The 22,937-nt window shown below is 40.9% G+C and overlaps 1 protein-coding gene across 12 annotated transcripts in view; it reads left to right on the top strand.

Annotated features, from left to right (window-relative positions):
• The window catches only part of AAK1 (AP2 associated kinase 1), a 179,450-nt gene extending 162,687 nt beyond the window's left edge, over positions 1 to 16,763 (top strand). For 11 of the 12 annotated variants that reach the window (XM_060117890.1, XM_060117899.1, XM_060117892.1 and 8 more), the window contains one exon: positions 9,760 to 16,763. In XM_060117890.1, coding sequence (XP_059973873.1) covers positions 9,760 to 10,889 — 1,130 coding nt within the window. In that variant the 3' untranslated portion in view covers positions 10,890 to 16,763. Of the gene's footprint in view, positions 1 to 125; positions 2,099 to 9,759 lie in introns of those variants that run through there. The other variant, XM_060117900.1, reaches the window with a different exon arrangement.
• Positions 16,764 to 22,937: the final 6,174 nt, after the last annotated feature.

The raw sequence follows: 22,937 nt of genomic DNA, 5'->3' as shown, positions 1-22,937 counted from the left end.
TGCAAAATGTAAATTGTTGTTTCTCTAGGGTGTTTTGTTTTGTTTTGTTTCTCCTTTGCTTGTTCTGCACATCTAAACCCTAACCCTCTGTGTTTTGTACTGAATTCCTATCTCTCCACTTCCAGGTGGGCACTCTAGAAACAGCAGTGGGAGCTCTGAGTCCAGTCTTCCCAACCTAGCCAGGTCTTTACTGCTGGTGGATCAGCTCATAGACCTGTAGCCGTGACCCAGTAGCAGATGCAGTTCTGTAACCTTCATACCGTAATATACATTTTCATTACAGAGTTAAAAGAAAATGATTTTTTTTAATCTGCAAATAAGGGGCCTTCTAGCCCTAATCTCCTACTACCCCTTGCCTTCTCCCATAGAGATGATAAGGAAAGAAAATCACTTTGGCCCTCCAGATACTCCTTGGCCAGCTCCTCTCTGTTAGTTTGCTGTGTTTCCTCATTACCCTTCTTCAATAGCATTATCTTAAATCAAACGCTAGATGCCATGAGCTTCACCTCTGCTGGAATCGACTCCACCAAAAGCTTAACTGTAACTGAAACTAGTGAATTGACACCTTTGTCTCATTCTTGCTAGGAATGGCCTCCCAGATCAATCCTCCCAACCCCATCTCCTTTGGCCAGTTGCTGATGAATGTGTTTCTCTGTTTTTGCTTTTTATGCTGCTGCATTATCATCAGGACATGGCTTCTTCAGTTGGTCTTAACTCGAGGTAGTAACCTGGAGATGGGTGTGTGGTTTGAGAGAGGGTAAAACTGACTGATGGTATATGTTTGGAAAGAGAAATTGAGCCCAGCTCTAGCCAACCAACTTTGACCTTGTTTGATCATAGACTTAGCCAAGGGATTTCACACCCCATGCAACCTGCCCAGCATTCGTCCAGCACTCTGGCTTCCATTGAACCGTGATTTCTCAGATCTGGAGACATGACTGCAAGTACTTGAGATCCTTGGATAAAATGTGTACATTATATAAATTCCAAGTATTGCCATTCCTTTTCATGTTAACTGTCCCAAGCCGGGATCTCAGAATTAGACCAAAACCAGACAGTGGTGGTAATATGATACCTTTTATTAGAAGACTTTTCACTGGGGGGTGGATGGGGGAGGGGAAGGAATTGTAGCAGAAACAGATGTATTTTTCTTGTGATTTTTATTTTGAATCAAATATTGTAAATTGTGTATAAATGAAGACGCTGAATAGTTCTGTTTCCACTTGGCGTTTCAAGTCCGATATCAGGTGTCTGTACAGGGTTTTGATCTCTCTCCCTTGTATAACTAACTACGCAGCAATCCTACAGTGTAACATATGGAATCATTTTGAGTAGACTTGTGTGTTGCTATAAGCTTTCAGCAGGTCCTCTGTCTTTGTAGAATAAGCATGTTGTTTATTTTCAGATAATCAGAAATAAGTATGCTGACACACTAGGCACAATTTGACTCTGGCTACTTACCTTTCTTTCTCTCTGATGTTTGAATTGAAGGATGCAGCCAATGAAATATGTTCAGTTGGTTTTCCTTGGCATCCTACATTTAAAAAACAAAACAAACCATAGTTTCTCACTAACCTTAGAATATTGTTCATAAAATAAATAAAGGCCCCTGCACTGTTGTGACAACATGACTCATGCTCACCCTCTGTATATGTCCTTACTCACCGAAGTATCTTTTTTTCCTTACATGCAAAGCAGTTTTTATAAAAGCACCCTTTTGAAAGAGGTAGGCACAGAGAACCACATTTGGTTCTCTTCCTTGAGTGCCATTTTCATGGTCAGAAGGGAACCTCTTAGTTGATCAGATTTGTACCAATAAAATTCCAGGTCCATTTGCTCATTTCCCTGTCTAGCACTTTTGTTTCTTCTTCTTCACGTTTGCTCTTTAAGGGGGGAAAAAAGAAAGCTGAACAGCAACAATCGCCTGCAAAACCCTGTACCTTGGAGGTCAAGCTTTGACCCCAGCAATGTGAGAACAGCCTTTGAAAGGTATCAGAGGAAAAGTCAGAACCTTTCAGTCTTCCTTCTGACTTTAAGTACTTCCATGCCAGCTGAAACTAGACACACGAAGTACAGGCCTCTGTTAGGATAATGGGTCATTTCCAAAATTGAGGGAGGCACAACCTTCCTGCTGAGGGTTAAAAAAGGTATCCTCGGGCCTCCCTGGTGGCGCAGTGGTTGAGAGTCCGCTTGCCGATGCAGGGGACACGGGTTCGTGACCCGGTCCCGGAAGATCCAACATGCCGCAGAGCGGCTGGGCCTGTGAGCCATGGCCACTGAGCCTGCGCATCCGGAGCCTGTGCTCCGCAACGGGGGAGGCCACCAACAGTGAGAGGCCGCGTACTGCAAAAAAAAAAAAAAAAAGATATCCTTGAAGAGCTCTCCATGATTGGAGAGCAGTGAAAATGGGACTTGGTTTGCCCCTTTATGGACAGGAATATTACTGAAGATCAAAATGGTATTCTTTTTCCCAGACATAGAAAGAATATATAAACTAATGAAAGAGATGTTTATTTTTAAATAAGAATAATGTTTTATGCCTATGTTTTCCAGTTTGATTTTTTTTATACATGTTAGAAATATAATGAAATATCTAGTTTCTCAATTTAATTGAAACCATGAAGAATACAGTTTAGAAATTAGGTAAGTGTCTCTAAATTGTTCCTTTCATGTATTACCCGTAATCACATTGAGATATATTATCTAGTCATTTGGCTCAGTAAAGCTTAATGGAGAATGTTAATGAAAATGAATAGACTAGAAACCAGAGAAACTGGGTGGAGGAAGCCTGAGGGGGGATAATGACATGAAATTATCTTGAGTTTATTCTTTAGGATTAGGAGTAGGGCTTCAAAGGAGAGATCTATTTTTCTGCTAAAGAAGACATGTGAGTGACTTGATAAAAGGGACCTCCTTTAGTTTATAGCATCATCCTTGAGCTAAAAGGGGTTATTTGATATGACTATAGTATGCTAATAATTGATAGAACTTTGAAACTGTAGACTGAGCTACAAGAGGGACCTTAGAGATTATTCTAGTCCATCCACTTCATTTCACAGATGTGGGACCTAAAGCAAGTGGTGGGAGAAGAGACCCGGGCAGGACAGGCCACCTGGGAGCTTGTCCTAACCTTTGCCAGTCCCTGGCCTAGTGGCCTTCAGCAGGAGCTTCACTTCTTAGGGCTGCTCCTGACTGACAATGATGGGTTTGAACTAGATGGTTTTTAAGGTTATAGAATTCTAGGGTTCTAAGTATTTATTATGATGCTTTAGGAGGACTATGAAGGGTTTATATAATCCTGATGTTCTTCAGTTATCTTCTGTAGCTCTTACTATTACTGTAGCAGTATTTACACTTTAGAGAATTACAATGGGCTTTCACTAACCTGGGTTGCTCTCTCTCTTGGTTATCTGAAGAGACCCATACATCATCACAGAGTTTTGGACATAGATTTTCCTTTTTTTAAATATTACACACACGTATCTACCTATTCCAACAAAACAGTATCAGAAGATTTCAATTTTTTAAAACTGTATAGTCGAGGATCTGCCATTTAAAAATGGACAAATAACTGTAAGCATATGTTTCTGATTTGCTTTTATTCCAGCTGTGCAAAAGTAGTACCTATACCAGAAAACATCACCAATTGGATTTTTTTCCCTTTACAGCATTCAGATAACTAGATCACCAAATTCAAGTCCCAGTGTTTTTAAAAACACAGCCCTCAGAGGAGATAAGGTTTAAATAGACACTTCGAAATATGATTATAATTAATGATTTCTTTAGCAGACATGTCAGAGTTGTGGTACCTAATTGAGTGTTCCCTTCAAAGGCATCTGGTTTTACTTGGGAAACTAATACTTATTCTAATGATGCTGCCACCATTTATGTTATTTTTGAAACTCCTCTCCTTAGAAGTATTCAATACTATCAAGAAAGATTATAAAATATAAGAAAATCAGTTGTATTATCTAATTAGTATCGCTTTCAGCATCTGAAAGTAGTATGCTCTCTTTCTTGATCTTTTCCCACCACTCTTGGTTCTACATAACATTTAGATGTTTCCGAAAAACAAAATCACTCGCCTAAGCTGAAGCGTGGTTACTATTGAAGATAGTAAGAAGAATGAATAATTCACTGAAAATTCCCAGAGAGGACCTTATAATGGAATGCGACAACAATCAGTCTTAACTTGCTTAATATTCTGAATAAGGGAACTTATATGATTTCACCTGTCTTTAGTATGGTTTGGAAAATTGAAAGATAGGGGTTTTAAAATACCTCTGAAAGAGCTTGTCACTTTGTTCAGTGTCATTTGATACGGGACTTGGCTCTTCCCAAATTAGAATTATAGAACTTGGATTGCTAATAATTATAGGGGAACAAATCCAGGAAAAGTACCTGTTTTTCTCAAGATGAAATATTAGCTTTGTTTCTAATCCTTTTTTCGGGCTCTCCTGACATAAATGATTCAAACCAACACAACCTCTCCCCCACAACCGCCCAGGTCAGGAACAGTTCTGCCTTCAGTAGTGCTGGGGGAAGGAGGAGACTTGGGGTTGACCTCAGCCCAGAGGTATGGAGGCATATGAATTCAGCTGAACAGATGCACATTGTAGATACCTTCGGCCAAAATAAAGTCTCCCATGCCGATGTTTGTCTATAGTTCCAGGAGTCTTTAGCTTTCTCAGTCTGTAAGATTCAGGATTCTGTAGTCATGAACTTAGAGTTTGGGGATAAAAATGACAGGATTGCCCAGAGTACTGAATTAAGCAGATTAGAGGCTGCCAGGCAGAACAGAGAAACTATTAGATGGATACCTAAAATGGTACCTTTACTGAAACACTCCAGATATTACAAAACCATCTTTTATTCCTCTCAAGAGACTGTAATTTTACCAGCGCAAAGTTAGCCTTTTTCTTTAACCCACTAGTAATGTTCCTGGAGTTGGATGTGCTTGGATTTCTTGAGTCAGAATGAATCCCAGATGGCCTCCATTTCAAATAATCTGTAACAAGATACCATTTTGTTTCTCTTGGGTTTCCTTTCACTGTGATGGGGGAGAGAGGTTCTTTGGACAATGCTGATCTATGCAGCAGCATGGTAGTTGCTAGAAATGGAAGACATCTTCTTGGTTCCCACTCTGATGTAGTCTTGCCCTAGGAGTATTCCCTGCCCTGTCGCACACGCCCTCATCACATGGATGTGTATTCACCACAGACCTTTATCCTGTCCTCCCAAGAAGACAAAGCAAACAGAGGTACATGAAGCTATCTTATACAGAAAAATGTGAAATTTGAACTTTGCTACACAAGCATTGTATAAAAAGCAAGTCTGTAAACAAGTTTCTTATGTAAACATACAGAAAAATAAAGACTTTTATCTGTTAAAACAGGAGCATGATGTTCAGAGCTATAAATAAATAACTTACAGTAGCTGCTCTTTTCCTGATCTGAAAACCCATTTGTGTAAAAAGGATTTAAACACATTGTTGAGTGACCATAAGCACCTGTGCACAAGGAAAGTGCAGACACGTATGAGAGACGTGCAGAGGACATTTTAATGAGTCGTGGCTACCCCGGCTTCATCTGCGGTCATAGAGAATAAAACCCCTGTGAGCCTGCATTTGATATGACCAGACATGGAGCTGTAAAAGGGAGCACAGAATTGCAGCTACCCTTCTCTAATTTAATCTTTAATGTACCCAGGCCAATTTAATTAAACATTTTATGTTGGCAACGGCAGTTTTATGCCCAGGGAGAAATATCTCTTGTTTAATTGCTCCATTGTCTTGAGAGACCCAGCGTCTCTAGCCAGTGTTGTCCCCCATCAAATGTCTTATTCTCCAGGTGTGGGTTTTAATGCAACTCCACAGCATATGGTAGGACCCAATACTTAATTTTATTATCTAAGCAAAAGGTCATGGAAATGATTAGTTTGATGTACATCTCCTGATTCCCTGATTCAGCTCTGAGAGTGTGAATTTCATTTGGTGCTACATTTCTGAAGTTCTAGTAAAGGGTATTCTGCTTTCTATTTGCTAACTATACGAGGTTTCCCGATACTCCAAGACTTCACCTTCAGTTTGGGGCAAGAATTATGTCTTTGACACTCCCTATAACTGTTATTTCGCTTTATAGTTTGGGAGAAAGTAAAATTCTGGTCACGTATGATATATTGCACTCAGGAATATCCAGCCTGAAATTTAAGTCTTCAGATTTTCATTCTTTTTTAAGAAACACTGGCCCTCACTGTCCATCAGACAAAATTTCCAGGGTAAACCTATTCTAAATTATTCAGCACTTTGGGTTGCTTTGGAAATTAATAGGGAATTGGTGAGGATAGTTGCCAAAGCATCAAATACTTTTGAGGATGCCTTCTTTCTGAAGCATATCAGCTGTTACTGAAATCGACATTAATTTGCAGCCTCAAAGTAGACTAAAATGGAGTTATCCCTAGTGGAAGTGTCAAAAAGTGTGCTTAAACTTAACCTGGCACACAGTCCTACATCAGAGCAAGAAAAAGAAGTGTGTTTTGACTTCTTGCTTAATTTAATGTGCTAAACCAAAATGAAAAGAGTCATGACTTAATTTGAGGAAATTAGAACAAAATGCCCTACCTTAAGCTTCCTGATAAGGAAGACCCTTATGCTTGATAAGGGAGACCCTGACCCTGTGAGGCCAGGTCCCAGGTTTAAGCCCAACTCCCCCCGATCACTCCCCACCCCTACCCCAAGAACAACTGGCTAGCTTTATTGAGTTTTCTGGTCACAGGGCATCTGCTCTGCATGCCACTGGTTTCCAAAGGAACTGGGCCAAGGCACTGAGGTTAAATTAGTATAAATCTTTCATTGCCAGTAGGCAGACTGCTTCCAACATGTTTTTCTGACAGTACAAGGCTATATTCATACACAAGGACTGTTCACCCTGAAAATACATGCTTTCTCTCCCTGCAATAACACACGCATATTCAAAAAAAAAAAAAAACCCTCTAACTGCCAACAAGATTTAATGTCTATCTTCTGTTTACGGTTATTTAGAATCTGTCCTTCTCTTGACTGCTTTGTTTCTTGTGCTGCCACCACCAAAATTCCCTGAGGGAATGTGGATGTCTGCGTGCCCCATACCCTCTGTGTGTCTTTGTTCTCCAGAACGCCAGGCTTGGAGGGTTACAAAGGGTGGTTGCTCTCAGCCTTGGTCATACTGCACCTCCTCTAAAAAGAATGGAAAGGTTAAGAGATCTGGCCTTCAAGGGAAAATCCTTTAAAGGTGCTTTTCCAATCCTGTAGAGCAGATTCATGTTCAAAGAGGGAGATGAAGTAGGTCTGGCCTTGTTTTGAAGGACTGGAGACTAGTTCTCCTTTCAGACTTGATGTTATAGTATTTTTGTGACTATATAAATTTTTTAAAGTTGTCGCAATTTTAGGTGTGAGTTTTCCTACTCATCATGAAGGTCATAGAACACGCTCTGAGTTGGCAGATTTACAGTTGACCAAGAACTCACTTTTTAACATAAGTAACTTAGATAGGTTAGGAATGCCCTTCTAGCCTGTCTGACTCTGGACATGGGTACCCCTACTTGGTACTTTACAGCTCTCACAATGTACTCTTAACACTGCAGGCATCCAAGATGCCCTGCGTTCTATAGGTAGCTGCTTTTTGGAGGTCTGTGCACACAATTTGATTTGACTACATTCCACTTAAATTTCCCCAGAACACTAGCTTCAGTCAAACTAGTGTTCATTTTCATTATTGGTTCCTATGGTGACCAGAGTTGGTCGTGACTAAATTTGCCAGTGTTTTCCTAAGAGGTATTTTGCTCTCCAAAAGAACCACATCAGCTTTTAGGGTGGTTTTAGAAGATGAGAAGTCATGACTTAATTTTGGGAACTAAAAACTGTCCAACTGATACTGTGTTAGAAAGTGGTTCAAGGAGTTTGGGGGGCCATTCATACCACTTTGCTCAGCAAATCTTATCTTGGAAAACTTCTCTGCCCCATTTCATTTGAATTTCCCCCCAGACATCATCATCTGGGAATCACTGTGACAGATCTGACATCAATATACTTGCCTGAGAGATTAAAATTATGTCTTTCCACATATATTGCAAAGGAGAAGGTGTTCCGTTTATTTCCTGTCCCCTGACTAATGCTTTCCTATCACCATATGGGTGTACATACTAAAGTTATAACGCAAGGAAACATTTATCCTCTTCATATACTCTTCAGAAAGCCATTTGGCACCAGTACAGAATTTAACTTAAAGACTCTGTAATTTGGAATTCACCAAATACATTGAGAGTTCTAGAAAGAGAAATGAAAATGGTGGCGGGGTGGGTGGGGGGACCCACCTTTTTTGTTTCTGAAAACAATATTTAAGGTCAGAACTGTTTAAAAAGAAGCACTGCTAAAAAGTTACAGGATTCAGAGAAACATAGTATTTTTGTACAGTATCTTCTAAAATGTTCAGACCTCTCTCTGCATCTCTTTACAATGTAATGCCTCTAAGTAATTGGTTTCCCAATAAATTGATTTTGATGCCGCTTCTGCTGTGTTCTGTGTGATTAATTCAAGCAGAAACTTTAGCAGGGGGAAATTGTTAACAGAAGTTTCTAGTACCTAAAGGTTTGCTTAGAAGGGGAGAGGGTAACGTGGGGAGGGGATGATTGAATTTCTGCTGTACAGAGGTTCTGAGTCATCTATAAGAGTCCAAATCATGGTACCTATAATTTCTTACCCTGGTGGGTTGGGAAACCCATGATGACATGATATCTCTACCCCCAACCATGCTTTTCTCTGGATTCTTCCTGCTTAGTTACATATGCCTTTTTCCTGCCCTCTTGCTAACATGTGCCCAATGACATACTTCTAACCTGCTAATGTTTCTTGGAAGGTAAGCTCTCTTGCATTCTGATAATTGTCTATTTGATTTTAAAAGCCAGAGCACCCTGAGGCACCTCTACCTAGATAAAAATAGATTCGTTTATTAGAGTTTGCAAATACTTCTGTAATTACCTGTGCATTTTACTCCTTCTGCTTAAAGAACTTTATGATGGATTCATTTAAGCAGAGGAGATCTTTGCTAACTTAAAAGACTGAAAACAAAATTCCAGGGCAACTCTAGCTGAAGGTGATGGATTTAATATGATTTTGATTATGTCTCCTCCCCTTAGAAAGTGCCTTCAGTATTCATATTTGAGGCACTCTTGTGCTGTTTGAATAGTGCTCATGATGTAAATCATCAAGTAATTTTGCATTTATCAAGCAGCCACGTTCTGCTGCTTTGGCGGGGGCAAGGTTCCATCCTCAGTTACAGGGAGTGTGGAACAGATGACCACATGTCGATCTGATTGGAGTTTGTCCCCGGACAGTATTTCTGCATCAGCCAGAACTGTCATGGCGGATGTGGAGATGGTTTGTTTTCACTCCATCCTGAGCCAGCACCAGGTAGAGCAGGTGTCAGTGCCTGGCCCCGTGCGTAGGAGCGTTGCGTAGTTACGCTGAGTGTCTTTTGTGCCTAACATCTTCATCTCCTTTCCTGTGCATCGCGCCTATCGTGTTCCGAAATGTGAGACCGTGATTGGTTGTGTTCCAGTTTGTGTGCAGTTTCCTTGCCTGACTTTTCTTTTTCTGTTTTTCCTTTTCCATTTTCAACATCTATTATTTGGTTCCACAATGTTTCTGCCACGGGTGGACCATTAAATGTTCCAAGGAGAGTTGAACGGACCTGTGCATTAATTCTGCATTTTGTGCTTTTCTAGGTATCCAGAGAGAGCCCAATCCCTATCCTGTAATAACCGTAGAGCACTTTAAAGAATCAACGGGTTTTAAAGGCCTTCCCCTGTATCCAGACCCCTCCAGAGTACCTGGAATGAAAACTCAGAACAGTTTAGAATATGACTACTTAGCCCGAGATGGCCCTTCCAGCAACAGCTCATTCCACAGCAGTGAAGAGGAAGGGACCGACCTCGAGGGGGACATGCTGGACTGCAGTGGGTCTCGACCTCTCCTCTTGGAGTCGTCAGAAGAGGATGAGAGCTGCAAGCCTCCGCAGGGGAAGCTGGGAGGAGCCACTCCCTTCACTCAGCCAGAAGTCTCTCCTGAGCAAGCCAAGGCAGCGCAAGGTGGAAGAAAGAACCAGTTCGGAGCCCTCACGCAGCCAACCGCTGATGGACTTGGTGAGCCAGATGTTTTCGCCACTGCTCCCTTCAGGAGCTCGAGGGTTCCCGCTGATGACGTGGACATTTTCACCAAAGCCCCATTTGTCTGCAAGGGCAGTGTGGCTCCTTCCCAGCCAGAGGAGGCGGACGTGTTTTTGAGAGCTCCTTTCACTAAAAAGAAAAGCATGGAGGAGTTAACCGTTGCCCAGAGCGCCTCCCCGGAGTCTCCTGCGCAGCCCGGTCTCCTCCGTCAGACCAATGACATCCCTCTGCTCCCGGGCCTTGATCGAGCCGTGCATCCCTCTGTCCGAGCTCAGTATTCCATGGCTGGTTTTGCCCAACCGTCTAACCACCCCTCCCATTCTGTACAAGCAGCAGACCATCTTGACAGCGTGTCTCCCAGGGGCACCTCTCTGGAATCTGGGGCCCATCCTAATGACAGAAACAAAGGACCTCAGCCCCAGAAAGAATCTGTCTCAGGCCCCGTGGCTGGCAAACCATTCCGCCCCCAGTCTTTATCCAAATATTCCCGTCACTATAGCCCGGAAGATGAGCCAAGTCCAGAAGCCCAGCCCATCGCTGCCTACAAAATTGTTTCGCAAACCAATAAGCAGTCGATAGCTGGCTCTGTTTCCATCACATCCCTTTCCTCCAGGACTACGGAGCTGCCAGCTGCTGATCCTTTTGCTTTAGCGCCCTTTCCTTCGAAATCGGGCAAGCAGAAACCTTAGGAGCCATACCTGAGCCTTAGGCCACTGTCTCTACCCCACCCTTAATACCCACCACATCACTCCCAGCTGAGCCTTCCCAAGAAGAAATATTGACATATCAATTATTATCTTTCAGTTCCATGAGTCAGCAGGAATTCTTCAGTCAGCAAACTCAGTCGAGGTGGTAACTTAGTTGAAACTCCTTTAAGTTATGCTCAATTCTTTTGCTTATAATGATTTCTGGACTTTCAGGCATTTCCATCTCCACCTCCACCCAAAGCTCTGCTTTTTGTTGTTTGCCTAGAAACTGTTGAAGTCTAGAACTACTTCCCGGTAAATCCAGAAATAACTTCCCAAAGGGGCCATGTTATTGCTAGTTTGACTCCTGTAGTTGCTGTTCTGAGTCATGTCTATCAAGGAATCAAGATGAGTTCCTCCCGGACTTGGTTTCATACTCTTGAAAAGGGTATATTTCAGGAAAAAAAGCCAGATAAAAATTCTGCGCATCAAAAGGAAGTGTAATCCTGCAGATACTAATCATTCCTGTGAAGCCGGCAGCTCTAGAAGGATTCTTTGGATCTGAGTCTGTGCAAGCCACACTGGTCCTCGTGCATGAGTGTCTGTGAGTGTGTGACGTGTGTCAGATCCTTTGTAGAAATGCAAACAGATATCTATGCTCGTGTCTAATAGTGTTGAGCCTTCCCCATGTGCACACTTTAAAAATTCGTGTGAGCGCACGGCTATGTGTGTGCATGTCTATGTGCACAGGAAACATTCTTCCTTTAGCTAAACCCTGTCCCACCTCGCGTACCTCCACAATCACTCATTTGCTGGCATTGGTCTCCTGACCTAACTGACTTGAACCCTGTTTTTATTGAGTTCTTTTCTCATGGCAAAATTGAATTCATTGGAATGTATAGGAAAATCCTGTTGGAACTGAAGTTTCTAAGTAGATTTTTTTTTCCCTCTAGAATTTGCTATGAACAAATTCCATTTACACAGGCTTGAAAAATTGATTATCCTTATACAGTTCCCCCTCAGAACAATAGAAAAGAGCACATTGTTACAGTTCCAACCACTGGGTTTGTGGTCTAAGTAATTTAAAAAAGTACTTAAAAACCTTAGGTCTGAGCACTCCATGCTGTCAATACAAAATTAATTAATCGTGAGACTAGGCTACAAACTAGATTTGCTTGTTTGTTTTTCCACATCCTTGTCACCTTTGTCTACTGCTTCTTGAGGAAATAGAAATCTGAGACATGTAAATAAGTTTGGGAGAAAGGAAAAGAGCTGAACCAGCCAGCCATGAAAATCTTTCGATTCTCTGTCCCCTTGGATGCTAAAGTAGGTCAGATAGGTGCCTCACTTGTGTTTTTGAAATGTCTTGTATTTCTGGAAAGATCTGACTTATTCTTGGCTGTTTTCATACCCTTTATTATTAGTGCCTTAATATGAAACTTACGTCTCAGTGGGAAGATTTCTGCTGAAGATGTTCAGATTCCTATTTCAACTTGAAAGCTTCCTGTGTCTTGTAGTAAATGTTAGTGATTTCTCCATTAGCTGGAGATGTTGGGAGAGTTGCTTACCAACCCAGATTAATGATTTAAGAATTATGGGAAATTTGGCCAAGAATCAAGCCTGAATGCCAAACTCAACTGCAGTTAAGTATCATACTTTTAAATTTGAAGTTCAGGGATCTTGGCAGTAAAATATGAACAGATACTTTTCAAGACTTTTTCTAGTTTAGTCTCCACCTATTTCAGCTGTTCAGGTTAAAAGATAAATTTAAATAATAGGTACTGGATCAGGGCTCCTAGCAATGATTTTCCAACTGAGGTTTCAGCGGTGCTGATCCTTCACTTTTACGGATGCTAAATGTCCATTGGGCTTTTCTCCCAATGATCATTTCTGAATTTTCTGTGTAACAATGGATGTAGAATCATCTTTCCAGTTGAATAGTTTTGGCTAACAGGTGTGGAACTTAGCACCCCAAACTCTTCCCTTGCCTTTATCAGTTAAAGCCTTCACGTGCAGGAGTGAAAAGGACGGGGATATTCAAGGAGAGTTCTCACCCCAGAAGCTCTTAAAGCAGAAGGTCATTCTAATTCACCAGAGGTCTTCAGGATTACCTCTGTAACAGCCCTGCAAAATGACTTTCCTTTGGTTATTTGATCACTCCCCTCCTGATCATTTTAGTTCTCAAGGTGAAAATCCATAAAATCTTGGTAATTTTATCACATAATTGAATCATTTGTCAAGCTGTGCTTGTAATCCTTTTTTATTCTCACTGGAGACCTATGATGGCTGGAGACTCTAAATACCTGTTTTGAACAAGAAATGAATATAAACACATGCAAATGACTTTTGTGTTCTTACTGAATGATGCATGAAAATTTTAGGACTATCGGATTACATTAATTATTAGTTAATAACTAGTGAACTCTGCGCTGATTTTCTTTGGATCATATAGGGTAAATGCATCATTTAAAGACAAAATGTTCTTGGGACTTCCCTGGCGGTCCAGCGGTTAGGACTCCACACTCCCACTGCAGGGGGCATGGGTTCAATCCCTGGTCAGGGAACTAAGATCCCGCATGCTGCATGGTGTGGCCAAAAAATAAAAAAATAATAAAGATAAAATGTTCTTGCCAGAGTCCATCCTGAATCTGGAAATCTGGAAAATTTTCGTTTTAAGGGAATCGGGAGTGCTCAGGGTGCTTTGAATCAGTAGCGAATGCATGTTTCCAACAACTACTGCATTAGGTTAACCCTAAGGAGAAAAAGAAAACATATAGTCAACAAAATACTGCACTACTTGTTTTAGTTTGTTTTATGTGTCACTTGCTTTACACATATATGGAATGCAGGAACCTGTGACCTTTCATTTCAGTGGAGCACAATGAGCCAGAGTACATTTAGAGATAAAGCATTGACCCGCAGCATGCACTAATGAACTCTTAAAGAATCCACATTAATGGACTAACAGGCACTATTGAATTAATGAAGTTATGTGTGGTGAAAAATTATTTAGCATGTCTGTTTCTTGGGTTCACATACAGATAACCCTTTAGCTCCAAATCCTTGTTAGATTGGAAAATGGAATGAACAAAATTTGACGCTTGAAGCAGATGCAGGGCAGGACCCAAAGAAATCTAGGTCACAAACTCCATTTCATTCTGGGCCCACTCATTGTTGAGTTGAAAATTTCATATGTGTGGACTGGTGTATATGTATTCACACGCCCATGTTAGGTCTGAGTTTAACCTGGCAACCTTTCTGAACTGTCAAGAAAAATACCAGTATCTTATTGACCCATTATTTAGTAAGTTTTAGAATACACGTACATCAATGTTTTCAACTATTTGGTGGACATTTCGCTGACTCAAAAAGTAGCGGATTTTAGTTTTCTGTAAAATAGGTGTAATCACCAGAGTCATTCTGACAATAGAAATTCAATCATGCTATATTTGCTTCCCTAAGGAAGTTGTCAAAACATAGGTTATATAGTATGTATGCATCCTATCAAATAGGAAATTTTATTATAGGAAACTAGAGAAAGGTGAGGTCCAACTCACTCTTTAGCAGGAAGGATACTACCTAAATTGGAGTCCCTTGGGTCCCTTTAATAAAGAAAGATGTTATTCTCTGCTGTGTATTTGGAATTGAAATTGGAGAACACAGGCCAGTCAAGTTCGGAATTGCTGCTGGTCACACAGATGCAGTTTTATATGAGAAATTTGGAACCCAGATTATTCTGATGAAAGGTACATAGGAGAGCCTCTGAAAAGACCACAGCTTGTAAGGAGGCAAGAGCTCCTTGTAAATGCCCACAGCCATCCCTGAGTTCTAATCCTCCAATCCTGCCTTCTGGAGTAAACATGAAGATTTTAAATGTAATCATGTAAATTTAAATTCTTGCTTTTTCCAGTGACTGTCGACTACTTGTTTGTTGGTTGGTTTTTTTGTTTTAAACACCAGAACACTTGCAAACTTGTGAAGTTCACTTAAGGAAGGATTTCAAAATGCTTGAAAATAAAAAGTAGTATCTGGCTGGGAATTGTTTTTGTGTTCTTTTGCTACAAGATAAATTTGCTAGGTTGTGAAAACAACTAGCTGTTCAGCTTCGATGTGGGAATCCACACTGGCAGTGTCTTGATTGCCAGGATGCCATCTTGCTCTCTGACTTCCTGGTCCTACCAGCCTCATTTACACCTTGACCTTTATTAGGAAACAGGCCTCCCACATGTGATGCCCAGATCCCATCTTTAAACTGCCAGACACAGGTCTTTCCTGCCTTTTCTCTACCCCTGCAAGTCTTCCTGGCTCACCTTCCTTGTTAATTTCCTCACTTGACATTCCCCTATTATAATCGTACCAATTAAGTGGGGAGTGAGAGGTATGACTGAATGAATGATGACGCTAATTTTTATTTGCCTCCCTTGTTACTGTAAACAGTTTTCTCTTAAATTTTAGCCTAGCCTGTGATAATCTCACCACACTGGAATAATTCCAAATAAGAGTGAAATGGCTCACCTTCCCCTTTTCTTATGGACTAGAAGAAAGGATGAAGGAAGGTTGGCAGAAGCCCAGCCTTACTCTGGAGACACAGCCCAAAAACCTCACGCTCTCTACCTTGATCTAACACAGGCCCAGAGTGCCCTAGAATGCAGGGGCAAGTTTATGTTTGAAGGGACTCTAGAATAGCTTGTAAAAATGGCTAAATGGGGAAATTCCCTGGTGGTCCAGTGGTTAAGACTCTGTGCTTTCACTCCTGTGGGCCCAGGTTCGATCCCTGGTCAGGGAACTAAGATCCCACAAGCCAAAAAAAGAAGCTAAATGTTAACCAGCACACTAGTGGCTTAGTCCAGTATTCCTATAACTTGTAATTCCATAAGAAATTTAGTCTGAGTTACTTCTCTGCAACCTCAATATGAGTGAAACAGTGTTCTGAGTTTATAATAACAATGTTTTTTTCTTGAAATTAAGTCAGTGTCATCTACATTACATTTAATAGAACCATATATACATGTTAGAGGAATCTATGTGATTCCTTTTGGTAAGGAATTACAGAAGTGGTTTTTTTACCAATGTCAGTTAAAGTGAGATTTGGGGAGTGAGAGAAGACAATATCACCTTCCCACTCTGAAATGGCAAGTCAGGTGTATCTGAGTCAACCAAAGACTCCTGTTTGAGGAGTGTGATTGGAGTGTGTGTGTGTATCCTCATGCTTTCTGCCATGGTGTTAAAGACCTCCTAATGAAGGCATCCCAAGAATACCAAGAGGTGACAGTAGGTATTTGAAATGAGTAAATTCAGTTCCGTTAGCCTACCGAGTTAGAACTGGAGTTGTACTGGACAAAGGTGAGAGAAAGCAGCCATTGCCTTAGACTCATTTCCACAGTAAGCATGCTTTTCTCATCCACAAGGATAAAACTCAGTAGGGTTTGACCTAAACTCTCATGTGTGGTATTGGGAGGGCAGTAGTGAGCAGAATACTGCAAGGCCTGCAATATGTTACTTTGAAAGAGGGAATATTTAACGTCATCTGTTAGGGGATAGGAATGGAATAAAGGCCAAGGACCATGCTCGTTCCATGCAGAAGAGGTGAACGAACTCCTACCGACTATATTTTGAGTTGACTGAATGAGGAGGTCGACCCAGCTGTAAGGAGTGTTGAGGTCATCAGACCTCCGGAAACGTGCATACAATCTCAAGGTCTGTGAACATGAGAAAGGGAAAAAACATTTATAGAGTTAATCTTAACAGTTCTTGCAATACCTCTTTTTTGCAGACTCTTGGGTTTATGTTATTGCACCCTTGTGTGAGCTATCTTATGTATCTGATAGTTTTTATGAATACTTGTTTGAGTTGTAAACTCCTGTACACTTTATTAAAATGGACCTAATTAAAATAAATGATTTACACTTTGTATTATTTCTTAAGTCAGATCTTCCTAGGATTGAAGGACTCCATAAGCACCTTTCACTTAGTACCAAGCCTAGCTCTACATTTTTAAGTTTCAAAGAGCAACTCTTGGTTGGTTGGTTGATTGGTTTGTTGGTTGGTTTCCAATGCTGGCATTGGTATTTCCTGAGACCTGCTTTTCATCTAGATGTTTGTGGAGGCATAAATGAAATAATACAAGATAATGGAGCCATAAGGACTGAGCTGGGAAAATCACAGAGCTCCCTGCAATGTAAACTTTCCTGTGAACTTCTAAATGTGTTATCTGAATGTGACCTGCATTAATATGCAGTCTTCAAAAAAAAATCACTAAAGAGAGACCATAAGAAACTAAAGAGAGAAATCTTGAGTGGAACTGGATTATACCTAAAAATTTTAAAATCCATACTGTGGGGAAAACCTTCCTGCCTATTTCCTTTTCAAATCTGAGAAAATAACGAAGCTTTAATGAGCTTGACATCCGTGATTCAGGGAGAAATGGTAATGGGCTGAGCTCACAGACATGGTGTTCAAAGAAGATCCAGGGATCCAAAGAGCTCTAGTATAAGATGCATGAATAAACCCAGAGTTGCCTACTTTTTCTGAAGATTTATTTAATATCTGATTCATCTATCTATCTTTAAATATATGCCCTACCTAGTTCTACAACGTGAAGTTCTTATGTTTTTTCTATTTCAAGTTCTCATTAGCCAAAAGTAGTCTTCCTTATCGGTGACTCGGACTGTTCTGGGGGCAACCCTTTCAGATGCGTCACTCCCGCTGAGATGGAGGAGAAGCCTTCTGCAGAGGTGGACAGAGCTTACCTGTGGTGATTTATCTCTGACTTAATTGTAGGGAGAGCTAGAATTAGAAGCTCCAGCTCCCCTGGGGTGGTCTTTCTGCATACACCCTTTGATGACTCACTTTTGCCAGCCCTGAGACTGGTTGGTAAGAGACCAGCCAGGGAGGAGGTGCCCTTGTATTGTCCCCTAGGTGAGAACCAAGTGGAAGGAACCGGAGCGAGACCCAGGGAAAAGCCAAGAATAAATGGTTTAGACCTGTTTCTCTGTATTTGAAGATAAAGATCTTTCCCCTTACGTCATGTATTTTTTCCTGGAGTTTATCTTTCCTCGTATTGAAGTATGTCAGCCTACAAGGAAGGAGACCAAGTACTTCTTCAACCTGCTTTTATGTAAGCTTAGCTCAGAGGCCCAAAGGACTCCAAGTATTCCCTTCAGAAGGCAGCCCAGTATTCCAGTGCTGAGATTTGGGACCAATGCCATTGCTACATGTGGAATTCTTAACGTCAGATATTGTGAAATTAGTAGTTCTACCAGATCTCCCATGCCTCATCCTGTTTTTGAGCAGGACCTTTTGACCCCATGGACGTATTTTATTTTTCACTCTTTAGAGAAAACTTACATTATCTGAGAGGAATGGATCACAATTTTCTCTTAGAGTAATCAAAAATTAAATATAAACTGTCAGCCTTTTTTCAGTTTATAATGAATATTACTGGTAGAAATATTCAAGTAAAATTCAAAACAGCTAAAACTGCACATCAAAAATTGATGGAAGACTGAAATCTTGACATTTTAAATCAAAATTTTGATTTGGGAAATTTGAATTTAGTAGGTATAGTGGCCACAAGAGAACTCAGTAGTAGAAACCGTTGGTAAAATTTGAAATGAACTAAAAATTGACGAATAAATCTCCATTGTAAAATGTAGATAGAAAAGGCTGGACTCCAATGAATATAATTACAATAAAATGGAAATACATTGCATAGGAAATTGATCCCTTGTCCACCATTTCCTAGCTGTGTAATCTTGAAACATTATTGAACTTCTAAGGGACTCAGTTTCTTCATCTGTAAAATGGGGATAACGTTAAATGCCCATGATATAGATTGCTATGAGGTGTGCTTAGAAAATGGCCCACTTTAAGTGCTCAATCAATGTTAGCTATTTCTGTTTGATTCACCAGCTTTAGTGGCACTAACATGTAGCAATATCACAATTCCCTCAGCCCACCTGAAATTGTGCTTTACCTGACAGTTTTTAATATTTGTATTTATTTTATATTTGGCACACGAGTTGAGACTTTACTAATCTTTCATATAACACTTTCAAATTCATATAAAATGTGACCATGCTAAGAGCTCGAAAAGAAATGAAGAGAGAGCTAGGGAGCTTGCCAGTGGGGAACATGGATAAAGAAGGATTAATGAGGGAAACACTTGAATATGTCTGTATGCCAGCAGCTAAGGAGAGACAATGTGTAGAGAGGGAGCAGATGAAGATGAAGGAATAACAAAATGAAAAGTAAATGGACAGTAAGCACACCCAGCACCCAGATCTTCGTTTCTAAATACGATTCTCTAATGGAATTTCTCCACGGAAGCAGGATTCCATGGAGAAATTGAAGATTCTCGGGCTGGAGCAGGAAATATACAAGATGAACCAGGAGCATCTGTAGTGCTGGAAAGTAAAGGAGTGCTAAAAATAATAATAAATAAAAAAATAAATAAAAATCACAGGGGCACAGACCCAACCTGAATGAACTGCCAATGCTCAAAGCTGAAACAACTTAAGCAATGAAATAAATAACATAGTATTAGGTTACAACAAAGTATAAAGTAAACATCCATGAGCCCATGCTGATATAAAAAATGACTGAATAAATAAATGAAGAAAAGACATATACAGAAGAATTTCAGTTAATTTATTTAGCTCCCCCATCTCCCCAAAGTGGAGCTTAATTCCACAAAACTTAAGTGTGGGTTGTGCATTCAAAGAGTAGTGTATGGAAGGGGCAGGAGCAGGGAGTACCTTCACAGTGGAAAAACCTGACAAATACTGCCTCAGCCAGATGATCAAGGTTAATAGCAACAGTAATAGGTCATGTTGATAACACGAACCCTATGATGTGATGAGAAGGGCACTTCCTTCTATGGTCTTCCTCCCCCTAACCCATAACCCCAGTCTAACCAAGAGAATAATGCCAAACTGTGGAGTTGGTTAATGCTGGTTCCTTAGCTGTGGCAAATGTATAATGGTAATGTAAAATGTTATCAACAGGGAAAACTGGGTAAGGGATAAACAGAAACAATCTGTACTATCTTTGCAAATTTTGTGTAAATCTAATATATTCTGAACAAAAATTTTACTTAAAAAATCATAAATTGGGCGAATTCCCTAAGGACTGGGAGGGGGAGTAAGGAAGCAGATGGACTGAGAACACAGGTGGAGGTACTGGTTTTGGGTAAGAAAGATGCCTCTTCTGCTATGGGAAGAAGGAGGTAGGATTAATGCAGTGTTGGAGAGGAAAACTTTCTCTCTACACTCTTAGGTTCAGCTCTTGAGGGCTGGCAAATTAAACTTCCAAATGATAGATTAGCAAGAGAAAAGAGGTTTTTTTTTTTAATTGGATCATAGTGGATTAACAACGTTGTGTAAGTTTCAGGTGTATAGCAGTGATTCAGTTATACATATACCTGTATCTCTTCTTTTTCAAATTATTTTCCCATTTAGCTTATTACAGAGGAAAGAGATTTTTATTCACATACTTACATGGGCGTTCACAGAAAAATATAACTCATGGAGGCAGTTAGAATTTGGGGCGTATATATATTGGGTAGGCCAAAAAGTTCGTTCGGGTTTTTCCATAACCCGGGCTTTATGAAAAACCCGAACAAACTCTTTGTCCAACCCAATATCATCTTAATAAGGTGCTTCTGCAAATAATCAATAAACCATCTAAATAAGAATAGAAGAGAGTTTTATTCAAGCCAAACTGAGGACTATAGCTTGAGAAACAGCCTCTCAGTAGCTCTGAGAAGACTGTTCTGAAGAGGTAGGGGAGGAGCCCAGAGATGTGTGATGTTTTTGGCTGGTCAAGCATAGATCCTGATAAAAGATGACTGCTAGTCACAAGGAACAGCTATCTCAAGTTAACGAGTTTAGTGACCTTCTGTGTATGGGAAGATGCAAGAATCTAGGGTCATTGAAATTCTTCCTGAGGTCTGCATGTTAACTATCTAGGGGCCAGTTTATTCAAAACGCAGAATGCCTTATCCTGTGCTGGTTTTTTCCTCCTGAATTCCCTTCAGGGCTCCCACTGTGAGCCACAGCAGTGGACTGTGACTTAACCCTTTATATAACTGGATGGTGGGCAACATTCTTTCAATGGTTAAAGTACGTGTACAATATATGGTTGACAGGCGATAAGACAGACTATTTTAGTTAGCATAAAGTTCAAGCCAAATCATGCATAAGCCAGAATAACTTCCCCATACCTCAGTATGTGAACATTTCTTCCATCAAAGGGAAGGAGAAGGGGAAGGAGAAGGAGAGAAGGACACCTATGGGAAAACAAATGATTTTTAGGAAAAGATAAATGGTTTCTTACAAGAATAGAGATATGATAGCTTTGTGAGAATGTCTGCTTAGGTGATTTCTTATCCCTGAGCCGAATTCTCTTCAGTGATAAGAGTCAATCTTTCCTGGTTGCTAGACTCCTGGGGAGAGGATTTATAACACTTGAAATCTTTTGGGAGGCTCTACTTTTAGGTAGATAAGGGTTGTTCCAAACAAAGCTCCTGAAGTGGTATATTCTGGATGCCTTCAGCAGAAAGAGATAAGTATGTGAGTTTGTGCAAAGGCTTTAATAGTTTAGAGAGTCAGTTGCCACCACTGCTACCACCAAGGCCTCTATCTTTTTCTCTGTGAAGTAAAATCTGCTAAGAATGAGGAGGAACTGGATATCTTTGGAGTAGCTAGTAAAGGGAATAGTTAAAGAATATATATACAACCAGTATTTTGAACAGAATGAGTTCAGTAAGATACAATCAGAAAAAGGGCTTAAATGTCATCTTTTTGTTCTTCCTGCCTCACTCCTTGATTGAAATTCGGCAAATCCCATTGCCTTCTGGTTACTTTCATCTTTAAAAACTATCTTATTTTCTATCTAACTGTCAAGTATTAAAAAAAATCTAGCCAGGGCTTCCCTGGTGGCACAGTGGTTGAGAGTCCACCTGCCGATGCAAGGGGCGCGGGTTCGGGCCCTGGTCCGGGAAGATCCCACATGCCGCGGAGCGGCTGGGCCCGTGAGCCGTGGCCGCTGAGCCTGCGCGTCCAGAGCCTGCGCTCTGCAACGGGAGAGGCCACAACAGTGAGAGGCCCGCGTACCGCAAAAAAAAAAAAAAAAAAAAAAAAAAATCTAGCCAAGTCTTTATAACCTCCATCTTGTATCTGCCTTAGAGCTTTCTTCCTTTCCCTTGGTTAGGTTCAAAGACCAGTCTCCTCTTCTTTCTACACCTGCCTCCTGCAAGGAAGGGGCTTGGGATCATGGAGCAGTGGTCCTTTTCCTTGGCTGGGGTTGCCTGTGGCTTTCTGCACTGTTCCCCGAAGGGGAACAATTTATGCAAAGGCCCTTAGATGGAAAATAATTCAGCATTTTTAAGGAATGGAAAACAGCCAGGGGAGGGGAAAGAGAAAAGAGGCTGGCAGTCAGCCTTCCAGACACTTTATGCTCACACATACAAGCACATACTCAGAGACACAAACTATTTTACGTAAATGGGATCGTACTATATGTGCTGTTTCTAATCAGTTTTGTTTTCCTTAATTTACTTAATGTAAATGACCAATAATTGGCAAAAAAGAATTATTTTATTTACTTATTTTGGCCGCGTTGGGTCTTTGTTGCTGCGCGCGGGCTTTCTCTAGTTGCGGCGAGCGGGGGCTACTCTTCGTTGCGGTGCGCAGTCTTCTCATTGCGGTGGCTTCTCTTGTTGCGGAGCATGGGCTCTAGGAGTGCAGGCTTCAGTAGTTATAGCGCACAGGCTTCAGTACTTGTGGAGCACGGGCTTAGTTGCTCCGCGGCATGTGGATCTTCCTGGACCAGGGCTCGAACCCGTGTCCCCTGCCTTGGCAGGTGGATTCTTAACCACTGCACCAATAGGGAAGGCCCCCCCAAATTTTTTTAATCCAGTTTTTGCAAGGGAGAGAAACATATTTTGGTGGCTGACTGAAATGCTAATTGGCATAACTCCCTGAAGTTTGTCAATTAATTGAAGTTTGTCAATTAATCACACACACACAAAAATGGTAAGAGTACTACCTG

Source organism: Mesoplodon densirostris, chromosome 14 (genome assembly GCF_025265405.1).
Source record: "Mesoplodon densirostris isolate mMesDen1 chromosome 14, mMesDen1 primary haplotype, whole genome shotgun sequence".
NCBI classification, from domain to species: domain Eukaryota; kingdom Metazoa; phylum Chordata; class Mammalia; order Artiodactyla; family Ziphiidae; genus Mesoplodon; species Mesoplodon densirostris.
The sequence above is the reverse complement of the archived record's forward strand: the minus strand, read 5'-3'. Positions and strand labels throughout refer to the sequence as shown.